The 22,315-nt window shown below is 39.0% G+C and overlaps 1 protein-coding gene across 4 annotated transcripts in view; it reads left to right on the forward strand.

The window, feature by feature from the left end:
- Positions 1–2,561: 2,561 nt before the first annotated feature.
- Positions 2,562–22,315, forward strand: part of mical2b (microtubule associated monooxygenase, calponin and LIM domain containing 2b) — a 64,469-nt gene continuing 44,715 nt past the window's right edge. For 3 of the 4 annotated variants that reach the window (XM_053505408.1, XM_053505410.1, XM_053505411.1), the window contains exons 1-2: positions 2,562–2,733; positions 15,740–16,106. In XM_053505408.1, the coding sequence (XP_053361383.1) occupies positions 15,843–16,106 (264 nt within the window). In that variant the 5' untranslated portion in view covers positions 2,562–2,733; positions 15,740–15,842. Of the gene's footprint in view, positions 2,734–11,569; positions 11,714–15,739; positions 16,107–22,315 lie in introns of those variants that run through there. The other variant, XM_053505409.1, reaches the window with a different exon arrangement.

The following is a 22,315-nucleotide window of genomic DNA, read 5'->3' on the forward strand; positions in this document are numbered from 1 at the left end:
AGATTTTTTTTTACTGTTTTTAAGATTAACATTCCCTTGTTTACAGTAAATTACAGATTTTTTTTTTTTTTTTACTAATTTTAAGCATTCATAGAAAGAAGCATAGTTGCATGTGGACAAAATAAAGGTTAACAGTAAAATATGTAGATGATTACAAGTTGTTAGACATAGATTTAACACACCCAGGTTAGGTTTTTACATTTTAAAATAAGAAGAGGTATATATTAACTACAGTTATTACAGTGTACAATTATTAGATATGGAATGGAATGTTCAAAATACATACTGTAGGTGGTATCATAATTTGGTCATCACATACTCTTAGCTACTGTATATGGTGCATGAATAAGTACCAGGGGTAGTGGTTAAGGTGTTGGGCTACTGATCAGAAGGTCACAGGTTCAAATCCCAGTACTACCAAGTTGTCAGTGTTGGGTACATACTTTATTAAAAAGTAACGTTTACTATAGTATGGTAGTTTAGAATACATACCAGGATACCGTCAAATATATCTACCATAATGGTAATGTTTGTTTAGCATAGTATCATTATACCATTATACCACTTTTACTTCCCAAAACCTGAACATAAACTGTCATGGTACAGTACCTACAAAGATTACTACACAATATAGTGGTGAATGCCATGGTACTTATTGGGTACCACAGTGGCTACTGAAGTTTAGCAGATAACTAATATGGTCAAACTACAGATATACATTCAATAAGAACTCAACATACTCCTCCTTGTCCTGTAGATGGCAACAGACTACAGCAGACTACCTACACAGCACATGTCTTTGGACTGTAGGGGAAACCAGATTGTTCGGAGGAAACGCACCATGCATGGGGAGAGCATGTAAATGCCATGCACACAGACTGGAAGCGAGATTCAAACCCCCACCCTGGTGGTGTGAGGTGACAGTTTTAAGCACTGAGCCACCATTTCTCTAAGTAAAGACCAGGCTTAAACTGTTTAAGTGAATTTATTATAGTCTAAAATATATAATTGTGATTTAAGATCAGAATTTAATAAATGATAATGAAATTTAGATTAGATCTAATGGTGTTAATTGCAAAGGGTCATGTGTATGTTTTTAGCCCTAGAGTGATGTGACATGCCTCTGAAAACCGATGCCTCTCTGTGACAGCTGGTATGTGGCAAATGCACTAAAATATAAGCTGCTTGCTTGGGTGTGCTTGTTTGTGCACAATGCATGCTGTATACTGTATGTGTGCCTGTGTGTGTATATGCTCTTATGGTTAGTTCCCAGGCTGCAGGGGTCAGGACATACCACAAGTGATTCAAGGAAAGGAAATGGGTGAACTGGAGACAGGGTCATGAATGGCCAAGGTTCACTGACGCACATGGGGAGTGAAGACTGGCCCGTGTAGTCCAATCCAAGAGAAGAGCTAATGTAGCTCATACTGCTGAAAAAGCTGATGCTGGGTCTGATAGAAAGGAGTCAGAACACACAATGCATGGCAGCATGCTGTGTATAGGGCTGTGTAGCCATGATCGATTACGGAATGTTTACCGACCTCCATCACTAATCTGTGGGATGTGCTGGAAAAACAAGTTCGATCCATGGAGGCTCCACCTCACAACTTATAACACTTAAAGGTTCTGCCTAAAGTGTCATGACTGACTGATTAGTGGCTGGTTCCAAAAGAAAGGTATCAAAATGGACAAAGCATTACTGTTTTGGTGGCATAGGGGGACTTACTCAATATACTGTATATATATATATATATATTAATATTTTTATTATTATTTATTTTTCCATAACTTTAAAATATATATAAAAATTGTTTGTTTGACAAGTTGTTAAAAAATAATGTAAGATTTCACACACGTGTATCTATAATAACTGTCAATATTGTATTTATAGCATACATTTTGTATACAAAAATGTATATATATATATGTATTTCTTGATAAACTTTGTATACAGCAATTTCTAAATCAATTTAATAATAATAATAATAATAATAATAATAGATGTAATGAGCTTGTTTGTGCAAAATGAATTTTATATAGCTATACTGTATATATATTGTACTGTACTATATATATATATATATATATATATATACACTATTAATTAATAATATTATTGTAAAGCTGCATGCTTGAGTAAGCTTGTTTGTGCAAGATGCATTATATTATAAAATACTAATATGTATATATATATATATATACATATATAATTATTAGTATTTTTAGTATTTTTATTGTTATTTATTTTCCCATTACTTAAAAAAAAAAAAATATATATATATATATATATATATATATATATAAAAATAGTTTGTTGGACATGTTGTTAAAAAATAATGTATGATTTCACACACGTGTACCTATAATAACTGTCAATATTGTATTATTTTTTTTTATTCCATTATTCGTTCACTCGGTTTCGGAAGTTAATCCTTGATTTTGATTGGACGCCCCACGTTTGTTCTTGTTCCTGATTGGACGGTTGAACATCGAAGCCCCGCCTTCTTCTATAAAAAGCTGAGCTGTTCACGCGCGGTGTCTAAGTAACGCTGCGAGCAGCTGAAGGGGAGAGAGAGATAGAGCGCGAGAGCACGTAAACAATCCTGGTATTTCTCTCCTGTTCATTCAGTTTTAAATGGTGACACACGACAAAGTTGACGGATTTATACCCGGAGTATCAGGAGGAGACAGAGGGCAGTGGATTAGGAAGAAGCGGGACGTTAAATAAAGCGGGTGAGTGTGAGCTTTGGGGTTATAGTGTAGTGTTGCGTATCGAGTGTTACTGTTACTCTAAATATTTCATCAACACCTGTTCAGTTTGTCCAATAAGTCTTTATTCTGTTCAGTAATGTTCAATATATCACTAAATATATCTCTTAATATTATATTAATTCCTAGTTCTGGGCTGGGTTGACTTTATGGCATTATAAAGTTCAATACAGTGTGTGTGTGTGTATGTGTATGTATGTTTATATATATATATATATATATATATATATATATATATAAGGGGATATTGGGGATAGGAATCACACAATATGATCACGATACCTCGATACGATATGATCACGATACCTTGATACCGATTCGACTCATATTGCCATTCTGTACTTCTGTATCACCTTTTTTTAAAAATATCCTGATTCAATATAACATTTTTCTTTAAAGCCTTTAACCTCATGATAAAACTCAACCGAAAAGTTTATATCATCACTTTGTTCAACAACTCAATCCTTACCACATTATTTTTATTCACTTAAACCAAGTGCAGCATTTAAACAGTGCAAAATAACTTACAATATAATTACAAGTGTTAAATACAGACGATGACACGATATGACATCATGATACTGTATCTAGATACTGATTACATTTATGCTGCGATTCTATAAGTATCACAATGTTTCTAAAAATAATCTGATTGGATATTACGTTCTTGTTAAGACTTTGAAACTTTAATAGAATTTTATTTAAAAGATACATTACTCAGAACGTTTGCTTTAACACTGCTTGGCTTCAACAGCTTCAGTAACGGTATTGAGAATGATTGATTAAATGTAGCCTGTTTCTTACAACATTGGTTTTCTCACCTTACAACCAAGCGCAGCATTTAAACAATACAAACTAACTTCAAGTTAGTTACAAAAGTTAAATACAGCAGAAGACACGATACGATATCACGATACCTAGATACATATTTGATTTATATTGCAGGTCTGTAAATATCACGATTTTCTAAAAAAATATCCCGCAACAATATTAGTTTTTTTTTTACAATTTTAACTTTCATATCTTTGCTTTGTTTAACGGCTTCACAACGGAATTGAATATGACCCAAGCGCAGGATTAATACAGTACAAACTAACTTCAAACACATGAGTTAACTACACTTAACTTTAAATTACAATAAACAAATGCTATATTTCAATGGGCAGAACGTATCTGTTATGTCATCTGCAATAATTATTATTTTAAAACAAACTTGTTTGGCATTATTTACTCCTACCACACAGGACGAAAATATGTAAGTAGTTTAGAGTGCGCCACCTGTAGGGTTATAAAGAAATACGTGCTCACTTAATTTACAAGTTTATATATAAAATAACAAAAGTTATTAAACAGGCAAGGGAGTAATATGAATGCATATAGTAATAAATAATTAAACATTTTAAAAAACATGCTACGTGGATTTTTGTTTGAAAAGTTGCAGCTTTTAATAATAAAAGAAAGTCTGTTATTTTAATTTATCGTAGCTTGTACAGTACATGTCATTTCATGTAGCTTAAGTTGTTATTAGCAAACTAACTTTATAGACGTGATTCATTGTTTAGACGTAGGATACGTCACATTGCCGGCTTCATCACTCTGAGGACACAAAAAACCTTCTGTGACGGTCACTAATGACGGTTAAAGCCACAACCAACATTAGTAACCATCACAGAGGTCTTGAAGTCAGACCAGTTTGCAAACATTTCAGTATTTGCTTTTGCTCAAGAGTCCAACAAAATCGTTCTTCATCGCCGTCACACGGGCAGCTTCCGAATGATGTCAGGTGGCAGATGTTAAAGCCTCATCTCCTACAGTAGATTGTCACCCTCGTGTCTTTATATGAAATTGGTTTTAAAAAAATAATTACGGCATTCAAATGAAAAACTTTAACCCTTTTACTGGCTGGAAAGTGCGTAAAGGTACAATAAAAAAATTTATTTCGATTGTACAACCTCAGCAGCGACCTCATTTACCCTCTCGTCTGTTCCAACTACTCAGCATTCAGCATCAACGCTATGCTAATCACGGCCCGATCATCCGTCATAATCTGCACCAGTTTCTCCTTTTTCTCTCTGGTTCATGACCGGGGTTTTGTTTCTGCTTAAATGTTTAGAGATCACTTGTGTGGCTTAACCAACAAACAAGCAAATCAAAAATCTCTGGGACTGGACTGAATATGAGAGCTAACAAAAAAAAAACTTCCTTTAGATAAAAAACCTTTCCTCAAGACTACATAAAAAATACAAAAACATCTCGGGGTGCAAGTGCACCGGTTGTGTGAATGTCTTGTTTTATACGTTTGAACCTAAGACCTTCCGAAACACAGTCCAGTGGCTAAAACCACTGAGCATAATGTTTGGTTGACGTGAGCTCTAGCTTGAAGACAGCGTTCACTAACAAAAGGCCCACCTCTGAGTGTTTTTGAAGCCCTGATTCCAGAGATTTTCTACGTTTGTGTACATTTTCATGGTGCTTACATGATATACTACAGGAATAGGTTGAAAATATTTTCAAAAACCTGCTTGAAAAGTTTCCTTATGGCTTTAACATGCATGGAGGCACAAACATGATTCCGCTCGCTGATTATTTTTCGTTGACTAACACGATGACAAGATATGCAGCTGAACAAACACAAAACTGTCTTTCATCCAACCTGTGAGTTTTTGCATAAGCCGGCGGCACGAGTCTGCAGGCGTTTTAAAGAGCTTTCCCTCTTAGGAATAGTTCTTAGTGAGAACGCTGCTAACGCTTATACTTGGGTACAAACCAAAGAGACCGGCTAGACGCCGCCCCCAGCAAGGTGGTCTCGGTCCGCCTCGGGACGAACTCCAGCACACCGCGACCCTAGCGTAAATAGACCGGATGGCAGAAGTATCAAAAATAATGGTTGTTTTTTGTTTGTTTGTTTTTGTTTTTGGTAGAGGAACAGAGCCAAAAAAACAACAAAAAAAACCAACAGTAGTACTGCAGAAATAAGCTTTAGTGAAATGAAAAATTAGATTTTTTGCTTTGTTGTTCCCTTTTACGTCTCAACAAATTAATTAACAAATTAATGAAGGCCTATTAGATTAAATAAACAACCTGACAATAAGGCAGTCTCATTCCAGAAACAAAAACAAGAACCCTTTAAAATGTAAAATGTCCACTATTACACACTTGCAAGTGCGGGATAAACACGTGAGAAACATTACGCAAAACAAACATCTGCGCTTAAAAAATGTTCGAACCGATTAAATCCCTGACGCCGATTATTGATGAATGAAGTCATTCTGCACAACTGTGTGCTTTCAAACTTGACAGACACGGGTGCGATGGTCAGGCGTTCACATACTTTTGGCCGTGTAGCGTAGTTTAAATAAAAGGCTGTCCTAGTCATTTTTCTTTTAATTCTAAAATCCCAGTCCTACTCTTAGGATCCCTAGCAACAGATCTCTTTTAATCTGAACTTCCCCCCCAACAAACACACACACACACACACACACACACACACCGTCTTTCCGTCATAGTCAAGCACCAGCCGTTTCCAGGAGCGTACCTTTGACTTATATGGGCCGTGCTGCGTATCAGCACAGAAGGATGTCAAAAATACTTGGCCTCCCGGTCAAGTCCGGCGAAGTTCACCCGGTGCATCTACAGCGTTTCAGCTCAGCCATGAAGGAGAGCTTGACAGCTCAAAGCACAGGGAGAAGGAGAGATCTGGCTCTGAGCTGAATGTCATAATTAGCGCTAGTCATCTGCAGAAAGAAATACGCTCCTGTGGGAGGCTCGGGGGCTTTAAGTTCAGGCCTTTCTCTCGCTCAGTCATTTGTCATGCTCTTAGTAATAAGCTTACACATGAGGACATCAACATGGCTCTGTAATAGTGCTGGACAAAGAGCTTCAATACCACGGCACCATTCCGATTGGTCTGGCAGCGTTGATGGATTGATTATTGTTCTCGTAATAACGGAGAGTCCAGTAATTCCTTCTGTAACTCAAATCACAGCTGCTAGTTTTACCGCTAGGCTTGCAATTCAGTCGAAAATGTCCATTTCGAAACCAATACGGAGACGCTTAAATTAAAAAGTGTCCACTATTACACAGCACCTGATTCTCAAGTGCGGCCTCTTGTGATGTAATAGACGGACATGTGAGAAACATTATGCTAAACGTTACCCGATCAATTCTGAACCGTGATTAACAATGATTAGCAATCATGAAAATTAATAATTGTTTCTGTTGTGCAAAGATTTATGTAGTTTATGACCGACGTTCTTGTGTAGGATTCTTTTTAAACGACAGTACACGGCTCCGATGACTTTATTGTTGCTGCTTTGACGTTCAATCTCATACTTTGTTTTCCGTTTTATGAGAGTCTTCAGAACAGAGGAACTGCATGCACCGTGACCGTGTCCACTGTTAAAAGCGCTATATAAATACGATTGGATCGAGTATATTTGCCTTTGAAGCTTACACGCCACGCCCACTTAACCTGTCAATCAGACAGAGGAGTTTGATCCATCTGGTGTGTGTTCAGTTTTCCAAACTCCAAAGCTGCAGCTCTTGTGGAATGTTCATGGTCTGCAGGGGTCAGGATGTATCCGAAAGTGGTCTACCGAGGGAAAACCAGTAAACTGGAGACGGGGTCATGGGTGGTCAAGGCTCAATAATGCAAGTCCAATTCAATAGAAGAGCTACTGTAGAAAAGAAAACTGGAGAGAAAGTTAATGCTGGTTTTGATGGGAAGGAGTCATGCATGGCTGCTTGCTGTGTATGAAGGGGCGTGGCCGCCAGTTCGGGACGGCATGGCGATAATTAATGTTAACGGATCTCGAACTTTCTCTGCGTTTAAAAATCCTCAGCCTTTTTCCCTTCCTCCCTACAACAAGTGTAAAACTACAAAGCTCTCCAACGATTGGGATTTTTCATTCTGAAGACGCAAAAAGTTGAATGAATTCCGATCTGCCCGTTCTCAATCAAGTCACATGACCATGTTTCAGAGATGTATCCCATCTGTAGGACCACAAACTGAATGAAAGTGCATTCAGACAGCCCTTCCGATCTGCATCACATTGAGGGGAAAAAGAAAAATCAGCTTTTAGTCACTGCAGGTTGGTGATGTGAACGTAGCCCAAACCTCATACGGGTCAGATCTGTTTTTGAAGCTAAAGGGGGGGAAATTACTCGCTGTTAGACTGGTGCTCATAATGTTATGGCTGACAAGCATGTGCATTCAGCACTTTTCTTCAGGCTGCCGTAACGTGATCCTTTTGCACACGTCTGCACATATGCATGTGTTTTTAGCTTCTGTAAACAAAGATAATCATCTTTCGAGATCGAATCGCGAACCCCGAGGCACCGATGACAAATCTTAAAAACCTACACAGCTGTTCGAAATGCACGTTTTTAGAAATTAGAGTATATGGGTTAAAATTTGAATAAATAGGGCGTCTCATTTAGTTGTAACTCGCCGTCTGAGTGCAGGAGATTAATGCTGCGCTGCCCCTAGAGAACGCTACAGCTCTAATCCACGTCTATCCCATGCAGAATTAGCAGGATCGCATTCGAAACGGTCTCGGCATACCGGAAAAAGGCTAAATCTAAAGTAAACAAAAGTGGCTTTTCCATCGTCGCCACCCTGCCGTTTAGAAAGCTTTTCTGCTGCTGCTGCACATGATCAACATTCAAGCAGAAGGAGATGCATAATTTCCAGCTTCCTGTTGGGCGTGGAAACTCGCAAAAAAACGCATTAGCCGGACGTTATCGCTCACCGCTCAGAATTTGCAGGCGCACTCGCAAGTGAAGTGCAGTAAACCTGAATGAAATTCGTTCATTACGTTGTTAAAAATGCAACAAAAGTGCCAATCATTTCTCTACCTCAGGGGCTACGTGTCCTTTTATTAAAAGCCCTTCATGTGGTGGCCTAACCTTTTGTAACCTGACGGCCCGCTGCGCGAGCGATCACACCCTCCTGGAAACTGAAACCCGAAACTCTGCTATTCTGAGCAGCGAGAACATCTGAAAGCGCCGGATAAACCTGGATAAGAAGACGCGCTCAGGAATCGAGGGAAGAGCAGCGGCGTGCCAAGCGCTAGCTTTTTTACTTTGGGGGAATCACAGAAACGGTGATACGACTAACGCCGGGAACAGGTGAGGAATCGCTGATGGGGCCGTAGATCATGTTTACCGTAGACGTCCTTAGCGGTGTGTAAAAGCCCTGCCATCAGCTTGTCCGGCGTCATGTTTTATGCAGCTGTCAAACAGGGACCCTTAACGGGGGTTGGATGTGGGGTGGGGTTTAGGCGAGGGGATCATAATTTTGGGTTGTAAGTCAATTCTTACACAGAGCTGTCCTGGATTCTTGTTAGCGAGTTACCTCAGGAATGAGCTCTGGAACGTCTGCGGAGTCTGTGAGAGAATTCTGTTCTGTTCTAAGTCGGTTTTGGAATCGGTTCAGTCAGGGTCAAGGTCACAGCAAGGTCAAATGTTTGTGCTGCTTTGTACAAACTTTTTAAAGTGTGGGTACATAAAGCTTCTCAAGAAAGCAACACAACGGTAACGACAGTGCATTGCGTTTATCATTTAGCAGACAATCAGTCTAAGCATGAGACGATCAGGTTTTTGTAAAAACAAACAAGACGCACAAATGTTTGCAAAATGAGGGCATTCCGTTCGTTTTGTACCGCTGCAATAAGACCGATCTATACATATAATAAAACAGTAAAGTCTGTACATTGAAGTTATTTGTGAAAAGATGATTTGTGCTGATGTAAGATGAGTAATAGATCAAAAGTAGTAGATAAAATTTGTCTGTTTGTTTGTGCACGCATCATGTAATAACTACTGAACGAATTTTAAAGAGGTTTATACAGATGTATTTGGCTGAGCTTGAGGTAACATATAGGCTTTGTTTCTTCGCAATTGGCCCACAGGCAGAGAAGATATGCTACTTTGAAATTGAAATGGAAAACGCCTTTACATCATAAAAAATTTTAACTTGAAAAAAATTAGTTAATTTTAAAATTTAATTGATGTACGTTTTTTTTATAAGAGCTTATGAGTGTGCAATTAAAACCTACTTTATAATAAATAATAAACGCAATCTCACAGCTTTATTCCACACATTTTGCTCATTAAAAAATTCAACAGATAGCGCTGTACAATTTTTTAAAACGTGCTCATGAGTGTGCGGTTAAATTTCATGAGAATAAAGTCACGGGAACATCTAGTTTAAAATAATTACCAGGGATCACCCGATACGATATTATCACAATACTGCAGTTTTCCAATTTGATTTGTATTGCCATGTTGTAAGTATCGCGATTTTTGTATTTGTTTATTTTTTTTTTTTTACTGTTTTAATAAACGTCTGTAACTAATTTGCTCATACCACACAGGATGCTGTATTGTGTGCCATGTGCAGGATCATAAAGAAACAGCAACATTTCACCACCTCCAATGCAAATGTATATAAATTATTCATTCATTTAAAAAAAAAATCTATTATTGGTGTAAGAGTACGAGTGTGTGTGTGGAGACGAACTTAAGCTCACATTTATTCAGCTGTACAGCAGATTTTTTGGGGAAAAATGCAGAACACGAACTGATCCGTCCGTTCCAAGTCTGTGTGTTTTTGTCTCCCAAGCTGTACCACACTTTTCCTCTCTCTCTCTCTCTTTGTGTTTGTGTTAAAAAACTGAGACTACAAAGAGACACAGATGAGTAACCTTGTGGCAATAAGGCACAATTAAGAATTATTACGCGTTACCTGTTGATTCAAACAACCTCCTCTCCATTTCTTCAAGCGCCACTGCACTTTTCATGGAGACGTTGCCCTTTAAGTTCCCGTCTAGCCTTTCTGGGATGGCTTTGACCATGAAATTGCCTTTAGAATAGTGATTTATTTTTTATCCACAGAAACAAAGGATGCACACAACACAAGTAGCGAGCAAACAAGATGAGAAGTGAACAAAGCTCAAAGAACGAGAGACTGGGAATCTGTCCCAGTGAACGACGTGTTCAGCAAGTTTAAGTTTAGCTATTTTTAGAACTTTCAGAAGATTTTTGAAATCTTTAAAAAAAATTTTTTTTTTTTTTTTCCTTGGATGTGAAACCCACCGAACAGTCAGCTGCAGATCTCATATCTGCTCAGAGTTTCCTTCCAGGAGATTAAAGGAGGGTCCATTCAGACAACTGAACTAGGAGGGGGTTGTTGGCGTTTAGGAAATGACTTCCAACAAATAACGGCTATTAGACCAGCTCTCAGAAGACACGATGAAGAGATACTCAAAACTAGGGACGGACGAGCAGCTTGAGCAGGAATTTCTCCCGGTTTTTTACTCCATGAAAGTTTTCCCTTCATGTGGAGCTAGATGTCTTCTTCATCTCATTATTATTATTATTGTTATTATTATTATTATTATTTGGACTGCTTTGAATATCTAATTCCACAAAACAAAACAACTTGTGAGACCATATCACCTGGACTGTTCTGTACGGAGTTATATGAAACCAGAAAACTTATCAAGAAGCGTTTTGTTGCGCAACGTCAGCAGGTCCTACATGATCTTCGTGTTCCTGAGATGAAACGTTAGCAGCTGAGCCACACATTTTAGACCTTCCTGTCCCGTCCCCCCGCCCTCGCCCCAGCAGGCACTCGTCAGCACGTCTCCCTTCATATTCTTCCTGAGAGGAATGACGCTTTTATCTCCTTTCCTTCCTGTGTCTCGTTCTCTCCCGGCAGCCGTGCTCGTCTTCTACACTCGACTCGGATACACGGGCAGCTCAAATTCACTTATCACTACTGTTCAGGTTCTTATTTTTCTTTTCATCTAAGGTGACCAGTGGCGAGACTCCGCGCCCTTTCCCCACCCTCTTCTTCATCCAGCTTCACTGCTCTGTGCCAGTTTGTGCCCGTATCTTCTATCTTATCTAAAATAAGCCAGGAACATGCTCGATAAAGTGGGTGAGTGTTTGCAATTCCTTGTCCATGACATTTGAATTGTTTTCCCTCACAGAAGTGGAGTACTGGGCAAAAGTCTTGCCCCCCCTCCCAGCTAAATTTTTTTCATATTTTCTTCCAAAGAGCTGGACATTCTTGTATTTTTTTTTTTTCGTAGTTCTGAGAAGTAGTTCTCGAGGCTCTTTTCGTTTTCAGTCCAGTCCCCGTGTCTTTATCTCAAAATCATTGTTATTATTATTATTATTATTATTTGGATTTGCCTTGAATAATTAAATCCCACAAAACAAAACAACTTGTGAGACCATATCACCTGGACTGTTCTGTACGGAGTTCTGTTGTGCAACATCAGCAGCTTTTACAAGATCTTTTGTATTTAATGTCAGTTTTTTGAGCAGTTTCATAGGAATTTTTTGTTTGGTAAGCCACACTGTGACCTGTGAAACATCTTGCGTAAGACATGAACCAGTGAGAAACAGGTGCAGATGATCAGGCAGCTGATTAGTTACACTGCTGATGCCGAATGCTTAGAGGTTTGAACAGACGAGAGGGGAAACGAGGTCGCTGCCGAGGTTGTTGAGCATTTTTAAATTGTTAGTTTATGGTACAGTAAAGCATTTGTTCCCATTTCTTTAATTTAATCTACGTCATTTAATTGAATTTAGTGTGAAGAAATGAGGCAGGGTGCTACACACTTCCAATCTTAAGCACCTGGCAGGTGTGTGTAGCGCCGGTAGTGTGTTATAACTATAGAGATCCTGAGAAGCAGTGCGTAAAACTTTATCTTTCTGAATGTAAATCACAAAAGCCTCGAATATAATAACAATTTTTTTGTGGAATGTAAAAGTTATAATGGTTTATTATTATCTTTTTGTGTGTTTTTTTTTTTTTTTTTTTTTTGCCCACATGATGTGGTTGTTTTTTTCATTTAATTCTTTTGGTTCATGTTTTTTTAAATACAAATTTAAATCCCTATGTTGGAGCACATTCATGTTGCTGGGCAAAAAAGATTTCAACACAACACAGAAAACAAACATGTGTTTTATTCATTTCTTTTTTCTTTTCGTTTTTTCTTTTCCTGCTGTGGTTTTAGTGGCCTTGCAGGGGCACATAATAAATAACACCATATTTATATTGAGATCGTGTTCAGGTATAATTGCAGGGTTTGTGATGGCAACTCTCACGTTCTCACGTTAATAATTCTTTATGACAACACTGCACATTCTTTATATAAAAATAAATAAATAAAAAATAAAAACTGTAGGCCAAAAAGAGCAGATGGGGCAGAACTCCAGCAAATTCTATCGATTTAGATTCTATCGGTCTATAGATTTGATAATACTCTGTACAAAAGCAAAACAAATAATCTCATTTTACTGTAAATGAAAGAGTGATGGATGTGATGCAAGTATGGCAACGCACTTGACTTTAAAGATATTTTGAGAACAGCAGCAAGTGCTAATAGAAGCAGGGGCAGAATTCTCACTGCCCCAGGTCTGCCGCATGAGGAGGAGGGGCAGCAAACATGACCGGGTTGCCAGATTGTGCCGGGATAAAAAAAAAATACAATTCCACAACCACCATGAGTCAAATCTGGTAAAAAATACAATTACATAAAGGCGATGTGTAGTGAGTGAAGTGCAGAAATTGTGTTTAGATTGATTTCTGCTGCAAAGAGAGAATGCTGGAGACATACATTTCTCAAAAATATGTTCAGGTAAAATATTTGACCAGCTGTGAGGGTTAAAAATAAAAGCAAGACGCATATCTCCCTTTTCTTATTCACTAGGTTACAGCCTGTGCTGTACTCTATTCAGAGCTCCAGGCTATCCCTTACAAGCCTGAGTAATCGGACACCTCCCCCCATAAACCAGCACACTTCACTTCGGAGCCGCGCTCTCTCCGATTACGCCGGTCTCACCCCACGCTTGCTGTTTGCAAACATCCTGCAGACGGACCCTCCCGTGCAAACACGTTCCCAGGCGCGAAAACTCCACCGCCGCTTTCCCATAGCCCCACTCTCGGTCCTCCCATTCAAGGTCAAGGACTTTTTATCTCGCGGTTGATCGTGGTGTGAATCCCCAGCTGACGTGGACTTTGTGTCATGTTCCGTGTTAACTTAAGCGCGAAAGGTACGAGGCCAGGGCTTCGAGAAATAAGATAAGGAGCTGAAAGTGAAAGAGTGCCAGGCTGTACTGTATTTCGGAGTTGGGCTGCCAACAGGAGGTTTAAAACACCTCAACGTCCTCGGATACAAATATGTATGAAAGTCAACGTTGGATGCGTGACATTTGTTTTTCTCATGAGGGAAAAAAAGGTATTGAATTGTGTTATGTTTCACTTGGGTGGGAACTTGAAAGGCACACCTTTTCTACCTTAAATATATATTTCTTTACATGGAAAGGTGCACGGCTTTACTTTCTGCTAACTCTTTAATCATAAAAACAAATTACCGATTAATTATTATATAACAAATTATTTAACAGAATGCTATATATCCACATTTTTAGTTGATGTATTTCTGTTAAAGGTGAAAAAAAACTTAAGAATGCAGAAGTGTAGAGTTTTGTAAACTTTTTTTTTTTTGGTTGTTTTTGTAAATATATTTTACGTTTTATACTTATAAATGTATTTTGGTTTATTTAACTGTTAGGGCTCAGCGATGTGATTTGATACAATATCGATGTTGTATTAATCTTTATCATGGGTATTGATAAAGTTTCATCTTTAATCTTTTTTTTTAATATATAAAAAATTATGGATATTGATTTTTATAAAACTTTAACAAAAGTTTCATGCTGTAAGTTTCATGAAACTTTTTTTTGAGTTTGTCAATCTTTTTAGAAAAAATTGTTTTAGGAAGATGACAGACAGTATAAATAATTTACCTAATTTATTCTTTCTTTCTTTCTTTCTTTATATTTATTTGCTAAATAACCTTTTTTGCAAGGTTTGGAAATTGTTGACAAAATTCTATCTACCGTATTATACAGCTGTCCTTGAAAACCGTGATTATATATATTTTTTTGCTGTACCCGTTTATCTAACAATTAAAGTTATAGCTAACCACACGTATAAATCACACATCAAATTTCATCTTCCAAAAATAAACAGAAACATGCCAAAGCCCACAGTCGAAAACGGTCCACATGTAAGGTCTGAGTAGGAGGCGTGGCCCAGAGTCAGGGGGCGGAGTCAGAAGTGAGTATAATGGTAATGCACTTCAAACGGAATGTGAATATTTAGTTTGGCCAAACAGTGTGTCGTGAAATGAGGAATGTCAATATTACACTCTCTTCAAAACCCAAACAAAATGTATTTTAAACACAAGACGACAAATAAGACAATGCACTTGACAGTACAGTACTAATACAGTACTAGTCAAAGGTCTGGTTTTATTTTCACATTCTGGAACAGCACTGGATTATTATTATTTTTTTTTTAAATTAAGTAATTTATTAACAACAACAAAAATAGTCACTTGTTCTTTTAAGATGAGTGAAGCATGAAGGTCAGCTGTTCTTGCAAGAACAGTGTTAAGTTTATCTGCTCAAAACCCATCAAGCTCCATGATGAAACTCTCTCTCATGAAGACCTTCCCAGAAAAGCAAGACCAAAACTTTGAAAAGCTCTGCTGCAGAGGAGAAGTTCATTTAGAGTCACCAGCCCAGGAAAGCGTTAGGTGTGTCCATACTTTTGACTGGTGGTGTACTTTTATGCCACTGTTTAGGCTTTTGAGCGACATTCAGAGGTCATGAGTTCGAAGCCTGTTGATGCCTCGGCCCTCAGCAGGGACACTAACCATCATGCATGTGGAAATGGGCGGATAGCACCTTCCTCCAAGTGTGTTGCGCCAAGCTGGCTGGCTCTCGTGCGTTTTTTGATGGGGCACATTACACTCTTTTTTGCACTCTGTGCATGGTGGCTGTTCCTAGATCAGTCCAGGCGGTCCAGAGGGCACTAACTTTAAACCAGTTGTAATGCTATTTTAAGATGATGATACTTGTATGACACTTTTTTTTTTTTTTTCAGCACTGGTACAAGATGATGCCCGCAGCAGCCTCACCCTAAACTAGCTCCCTTTTCCGACGAAGGGGGGGGAGAAAGGGAGTGAGGGACAGGGGAAACAGAAGGGATGGGGGAAACGGATGAAGAGAGGAGCTCTCAGGCTAGTCAGCTCTTCGAGAACTTCGTTCAGGCCTCCACGTGTAAAGGCACACTCCAGGCTTTCGGCTTGCTGTGCAGGCAGCTGGAGCTCGACCCGGCCGACCACCGAGGCTTCTACGGCAACCTGAAAGCGGCGGTCACCTCCTGGAAGGCCAAAGCGCTGTGGACTAAGCTGGACAAACGAGCCAATCACAAGGAGTACAAGAAAGGCAGAGCATGCACAGATATCAGGGTGAGTGAAGAAGTGAAAATACAGCGGTCATACAGTATTTGATAAATATCTTTAAAAAGATAAGTTAAAGAAAATAATGAAGTGCATCATATTAACAAGGTTGACTGGATTAGTGATGATGCTGATTGACAATGAACAGTGAACTATTTAACCTGTAACATAAACTCAGATTGCTGTCTCAAAGCACAGACAGTTTAAAGTCAAAATGTAATGAGCATCTTCAGTCAAATAACTTCGTTTCATCTCCATTTGTTAGTCAAATCAGATCGTCGTGGTTCAACAGACCCACATCCGACACGTCAGCGTCTTTGCCACTATTTTTCTTTTTTTTTTAAATGAATAAGAAGTCCAGAGAAGGATTACTTTGGTTTCTCAAGTTTTTTATTTAGGTCTTCCTGACGCTGATCATTAACTAAACACTTTTTTTTTGTCCTATTTGTTTTAATAGTGAAGTTTACTAATGCATGAGGTAGCTTATAAAATAAAAGCCCAGGATTAGGATTAGGATTAGAATAAGGACCTGCCTGAGAACACGGGCTGATTGTGCAGATCTCAAATCGGCGGCCACGCAGCCTAATCTTCCAGGACAAAGGACGGAGTTCATAAATTAGAAAGTGTCTGAATCTGAAGGTGTGCGGTTCTCCGATTAGAGGAGGTTTAACCAGAATAATGTTGAAAATGTTAAAGGATTGTTTGTGGTAATATTATAAAATGCTTACTCGCGCTGCCTCAAAGTTATGAAGAAAGATATAAAATATGAAATACAGGAGCGACTGCAGTGGGCTTCAATCCACCTCAGCCCGGGACGTCCTTTAAAAAAACGTCTTCACCGTTTAAATCTCTTACCTCCGTCTAAGAGTCTCATCAACGTACTGACGTTTTTTTTTCCAGTAATTTAATCACAAGTCCCGGTTTTCCTAATAAAATTTGACAAACCTCACATCATGCTTTCAAACCCATCCTCAGGTATGTTTAATGTACCAGCCTTTCTAGATTAGTAAAGCGTTTAAAATATATGGTTGAAGTCCTAAAGCTTATAACGACAGCGTGATGTTTTGAGGGCGGCCGATGTGTTTAAAGTCTCAGAGCATGTTTTTACGGTTTGATTCGGAAACCTGACGGACAGGGGTGTTCAGCTAGAGAAAAGCCGTTTTTTAATTCTCCAGATGTACATAAACTAAGCAAGCGTGTGTAAACATGTTAAAGCTGCTTTATGTACAGTATGCATGCACACACAGGCATTCCTCAAGTCTTCACTTCACATTGAACAGCATCACACCACATGGGCGTGGATCGTTTGCCTACAACACCACAACTGGACTGGTCTGTTATACAAGCATGTGTAACAGGGTCAAATAAATATTTAAGATATTTTAACTATAATCAGCTTATCACACTGTTGTTCAATCAGGAGACGTGATGGTTAATAACGTTTCACAAGCGCACTCGTTATTGCCATATCGTTAGGTAATAAAATGAGTGAATAATACGGAAGACCTGAGACCGTATTGACCTCATATGAGATCATCAATAAGTCCTCTCAACTACACTCAGTGTGTGTATGCCTTTGTAATTCCCTCATATGAAGACCATTTTCGGATTATTTCTTTGACAAACTTCTTCCTGTTTGAAGGAATTCGAAAGAAAACACGTTCGAGTCTCGGGAGGTCATAAAATCTTGGCTGCCCAAAATTTTTGATGTCTGTTTGAGATCGTTGGAAACCTCAAGACACCCCTGGTTTACTATAGAGCTTACCTTTTTTTCCTTTTTATCTAATTAACTAGTTTTTAACTAGATGCTTGTTCCTCATCAACATGATTTAGCTAACGCCAAAAGTTTTGCGAAGGACACAAATATATGTAAATTTACACAAAGTCTGCTGCTTATCAGATGTTACTCTGGTTTACTGAAGTGTCTTTTATTGACAATTACATTAAGTTTATGCAAAAACTCAACATTTGCAGTGTTCTTCTTTTTTCAAGACGTCTGCATTTCGCCATGGCGTGCCGCCAGTCAACATCTGTGCCACACCCTGACTGATTCTTGCATAATCAATGTTTGGAGTTTGTCCGAATTTTTGGCAGAGTTTTGTTTGTCCACTTCCAGGACTGACGGTAATGCTCACCTTCATACATTTCAAGAAGGGCAGCAAAGAAGCCACTTTTCTCCAGGAAAAACATCATGGACAGACTGACATAATGCAAAAGGTTCAGGGACTGGACTGCTGAGGGCTGGATGGGGTAAAGTCATTTTTGTTTGAGGCAAGACGATAAGGTCAGCACTACCATCATTCCTGTGTCATGCCAACAATAAAACATCCTGAGACCATTCATCATGTGTGGAGTCGCTTCTCAACCACGTAAACGTTCAGTGGGCTCAATCAAAACTTTTGCCTACAGCCATGACTAAAGAATGGTACAAAAACATCCTTCGAGAGCATCTTCTCCTAACCATCCAAGAACAGTTTGGTGATGGTTTTCCAGCATGATGGAGCTCCTCGTCATAAGGGAAAAGTGATAACTAAGTCTTTTGGGGAAAACAGCATAAAAATTTTGGGTCCATGACTAGGAAACTCCCCAGACCTTAATACTATTGAGAACTTGTGGTCGATCCTTAAGAGACAGGTGGACAAACAAAAACCCACAAATTCTGACAAACTTCAAGCATTGATCATGCAAGAATGGGCTGCGCCATCAGTCAAGATGTGGCCCAGAAGTTGATTGACAGCACGCCAGGGCAAATTGCAGAGGTCTGGGAAAAAAAGGGTCAAATATTGACTCTTTGCATAAACATATTGGAACTGTCAATAAAAGCCTTTGGTACTCATAAGACTTGTTGAAAATTATTATTTGTATCATTCTCAAAACCTTTGACCTTGGCTGTAGATGCACAACATTTTTAATCCAGATCCAAGTGTTTCTGATGGATCTGATAATCATGTGTATTGGGTGGGGGGAGATGAAGTAGTTCATACTTGTGTAGATTGGAGAGCCTGTAATCACTCACTGTGTGGATGTGTAACTTCTTCCCAAAGCTTTGATCAGGAGTTTATACCGCGTGATAAGAGACAGAAATGAAAACATTGGGCGTTTCCAAATCTTTTCCCAAGAACACTTGGCCACATAATCTGGTACATTTTGATCAGCGAGAACACAATCGTTCAGGCTCTGGAACCGTGCCCGAGTCCGATGGGATGGATGGGCTCAGGCATGGTACGGAGTACTCCGGCATGGATCGAATCTGATATAAAAGCAAATTGTACCTGAACATGGAAGACCTTGGGCTGCAAGAGAGAAAGGCTGGTTTTATTGCTCAGAGTGATATGATGAAGATTTAAGGTGTTACTAGTTTTATTCACAACAGGCTAGTCATACGACCTTCACAAAATGGCTTGGATATCGGCAACGAGTACAGCAGATACTTGTCATGCGCTACTTTTGTGTTTCTTATAATAACCAGGAACATCGTTTATCTGTCTGTTCTGTTTAATAAAGTTCATCATGTATTGACAATGTCTTGCTTTTAGTTATTGCTGTTTGTTCCGTAGTTCTTCAAGGACTTTGCAGTATCTCAAGTGTTTGTTTTTTTTTTTAGAGAAAACACTTATTGGCGTGATCCAGGTTTCTTGATCAGCTCCCGGAAGATCGATCTGGCACGTCTCCTTGAAGAGAATACCTTAGGAGGAGATTTAATCCTGTTACCACCACGGAAATCAGAGGAAAATCTATCAGCTACTGTGATAAAGATGAGCTTTCTCTGGTGTTTAGATGCAACATCTAAACACTCTCAATTGTCAACTATTCGCTCGCCTTCCTTGAGTAACCTCCAATTCTTAATCCATAGGGTTTAGTATGAAGTCATGTTGGAACTGGCATGGAGTTGTTTTTTAGTCATTGGGCTCGCCAGTGAAATGAACTCAGTTTTGGACAATTTCATCCTCCCAAACTTTGTGGGAACAGTTTGGTGACATCTTCTTCCTCTTCCAACACGACTGCGCACCAGTGCGTCCGTAAAGACATGAAAAAGCGTGTTTGGTGTGGAAGATGTTGCCCGGCCTGAACAGAGTCCTGGCTTCAACCTGATAGAATACATTTGGGATGGATTTGAGCGGAGACCACAAGCCAGGCCAACATCTCGGCCAACATCTCATCCAACATCTGTGTCTGACATCACAAATGCGCTGCTGAAAGAATGGTAAAAAATCTCCATAAACACACTCCTGAACCTTGTGGTAGGCCTTAGCAGAAGGCTGTTATACAGTAGCTGCAAAGGGGGCGGGCCCAACATCATAATAAACACTATGGATTAAGTTCATATGCATGTGAAGGTAGGCAAGTAAATACTTTTGACAATATAGTGTAGCTACTGTAGGTGCATATTTGATTTGTATTGCAATTTTATAAATATCATTCGATTTTGTTATTCATAACAAACTTGACCAATAATTTGCCCCTAACACACATAATCCGTGAAGAGTCCAACGCACCACCAGTAGGTAAATAGAAGGATTGCAACGTCTCTGCACATTGGATGATTGGAAACAGAAACGATGACTCGGCGATATCGGCGACGAGTTCAGCAGATACTCGTCATGCACTCCTTTTATGTTTCTAGGAACATCGTTCATCTGTTTGTTCTGTTTAGTCCAGTTCATGATGTATTGTAGGTACAGGTTTTGGTAAACAAAACAGATTGAGATAAGATTGCTTTTACTTATTGCTGTTTGTTGCTAGTTCTTCAAGGACGCTTTGCAGCACGTCAAGTGTTTTCTTTTGAGAGAAAACACTTGATGTGGCGTGGTACTGTTTGCACATTTGCACGTGCACTTTATGTTGTCTCTTCTGAATAAAAACATAGATCGTTCCCAGCTAGCCAGCTAATTAGTTCTCTAAGTTAGCTAGTTAGTCTTTCTGTTAATGTATGTTGTAAATTTACGTTGCATGTAGCACCATGGTTCTGAAAGGACGTTGTTTCGTTTCACTGTGTACTAAATTGTACTGTGTATGGTTGAAGTGACGATAAAAGCATACTTGACCTGACTAGATCAGCTCCTAGAAGATCTCTATCTGGCACGTCTCGCTGGAAACCGACCCAGGGTGGGTTTTTGAGATCTGGAGGAGATCTAAGCCTGTTACCACCAGGAAAATCAGCTACTGTGATGAAGATAAACTTCCTCTGGTGTACTATGATAAATTTTATATATTTTTTTGGCCATCTTCCTTGGAATTCCAGAATGTAAGAGATAGCAGAACTCGTGCCACATCATGTCCATGGATAGTAACGTCAATCCGCAGACCGAGGTCAGGAGCTTTTACAGCCGTGGTGTCTATATTTTTATCTTTAGTGTAACACTCATGCCTTCCACACCCGCCCGATGACAAAATAATGACGGATCACCGTATTATATTCGGCTCTTCATCAGACCACATCGTAGCTCCCCGTCCAGATCAGATCGTCCTCAGGTGTTTATTCCCTGCTTACAGACTCGCATGAAGCAGCTGTTACCGTCTCGAAAATTAAACATGATTTATGAGTGCTCTGATACATGCGCTTATTAATCACACACCATTTTAAGATTGCGTTTAACACTTGACTCCTTTTAAGGGCACACACTGTGGAGCTGTAAATTTTACAGAGGGTAAAATAGTAAAAGAATCCAAGTAAGTCTTGTTCGAGGAGACGGCTTGCTTGCGTAAAGATTGTATTGTACTGTTTTGTGTCGCAGGTGCAAAAGTCGGTCCAAAGGTTAAACCGTTTAACACGTTTCGATACTGTGCACCAACACAGACATGTCTAAATTTGGTGCTTGGAGCTGATCTTATGATTAAAACCTGCCCATAAAAGTGATGTCATTCGTTCTCCTCTGTATTTTAGACAGTGTTTATCACTTAACTTTATTTTTATGGGATATCTAGGTTTTTTTTATTTCTTTAACAGTCTACTGGTATGTTTTCTCCAATATCAGACTTGGTCAGTGATTAATACTGTGATACTTGGACCGCTGGTGTTTCCAATAAGGCTATTAAAATTTCGCACATCTTGTTGATGTTGTCGATCTAACCGATAGTTGAGTATGTTACCAATTAATTATTGATTAAATCCTTAATTGTTAATGGTAACAAGAACCACATTTTTTCTTTTCTGGTGGCACAATCCCAGACAAAAAAAAAAAGAGACAAATGAATTACAACCATTACAGTATATTGCG

This window comes from Clarias gariepinus, chromosome 10 (assembly GCF_024256425.1).
Source record: "Clarias gariepinus isolate MV-2021 ecotype Netherlands chromosome 10, CGAR_prim_01v2, whole genome shotgun sequence".
Taxonomy (NCBI): domain Eukaryota; kingdom Metazoa; phylum Chordata; class Actinopteri; order Siluriformes; family Clariidae; genus Clarias; species Clarias gariepinus.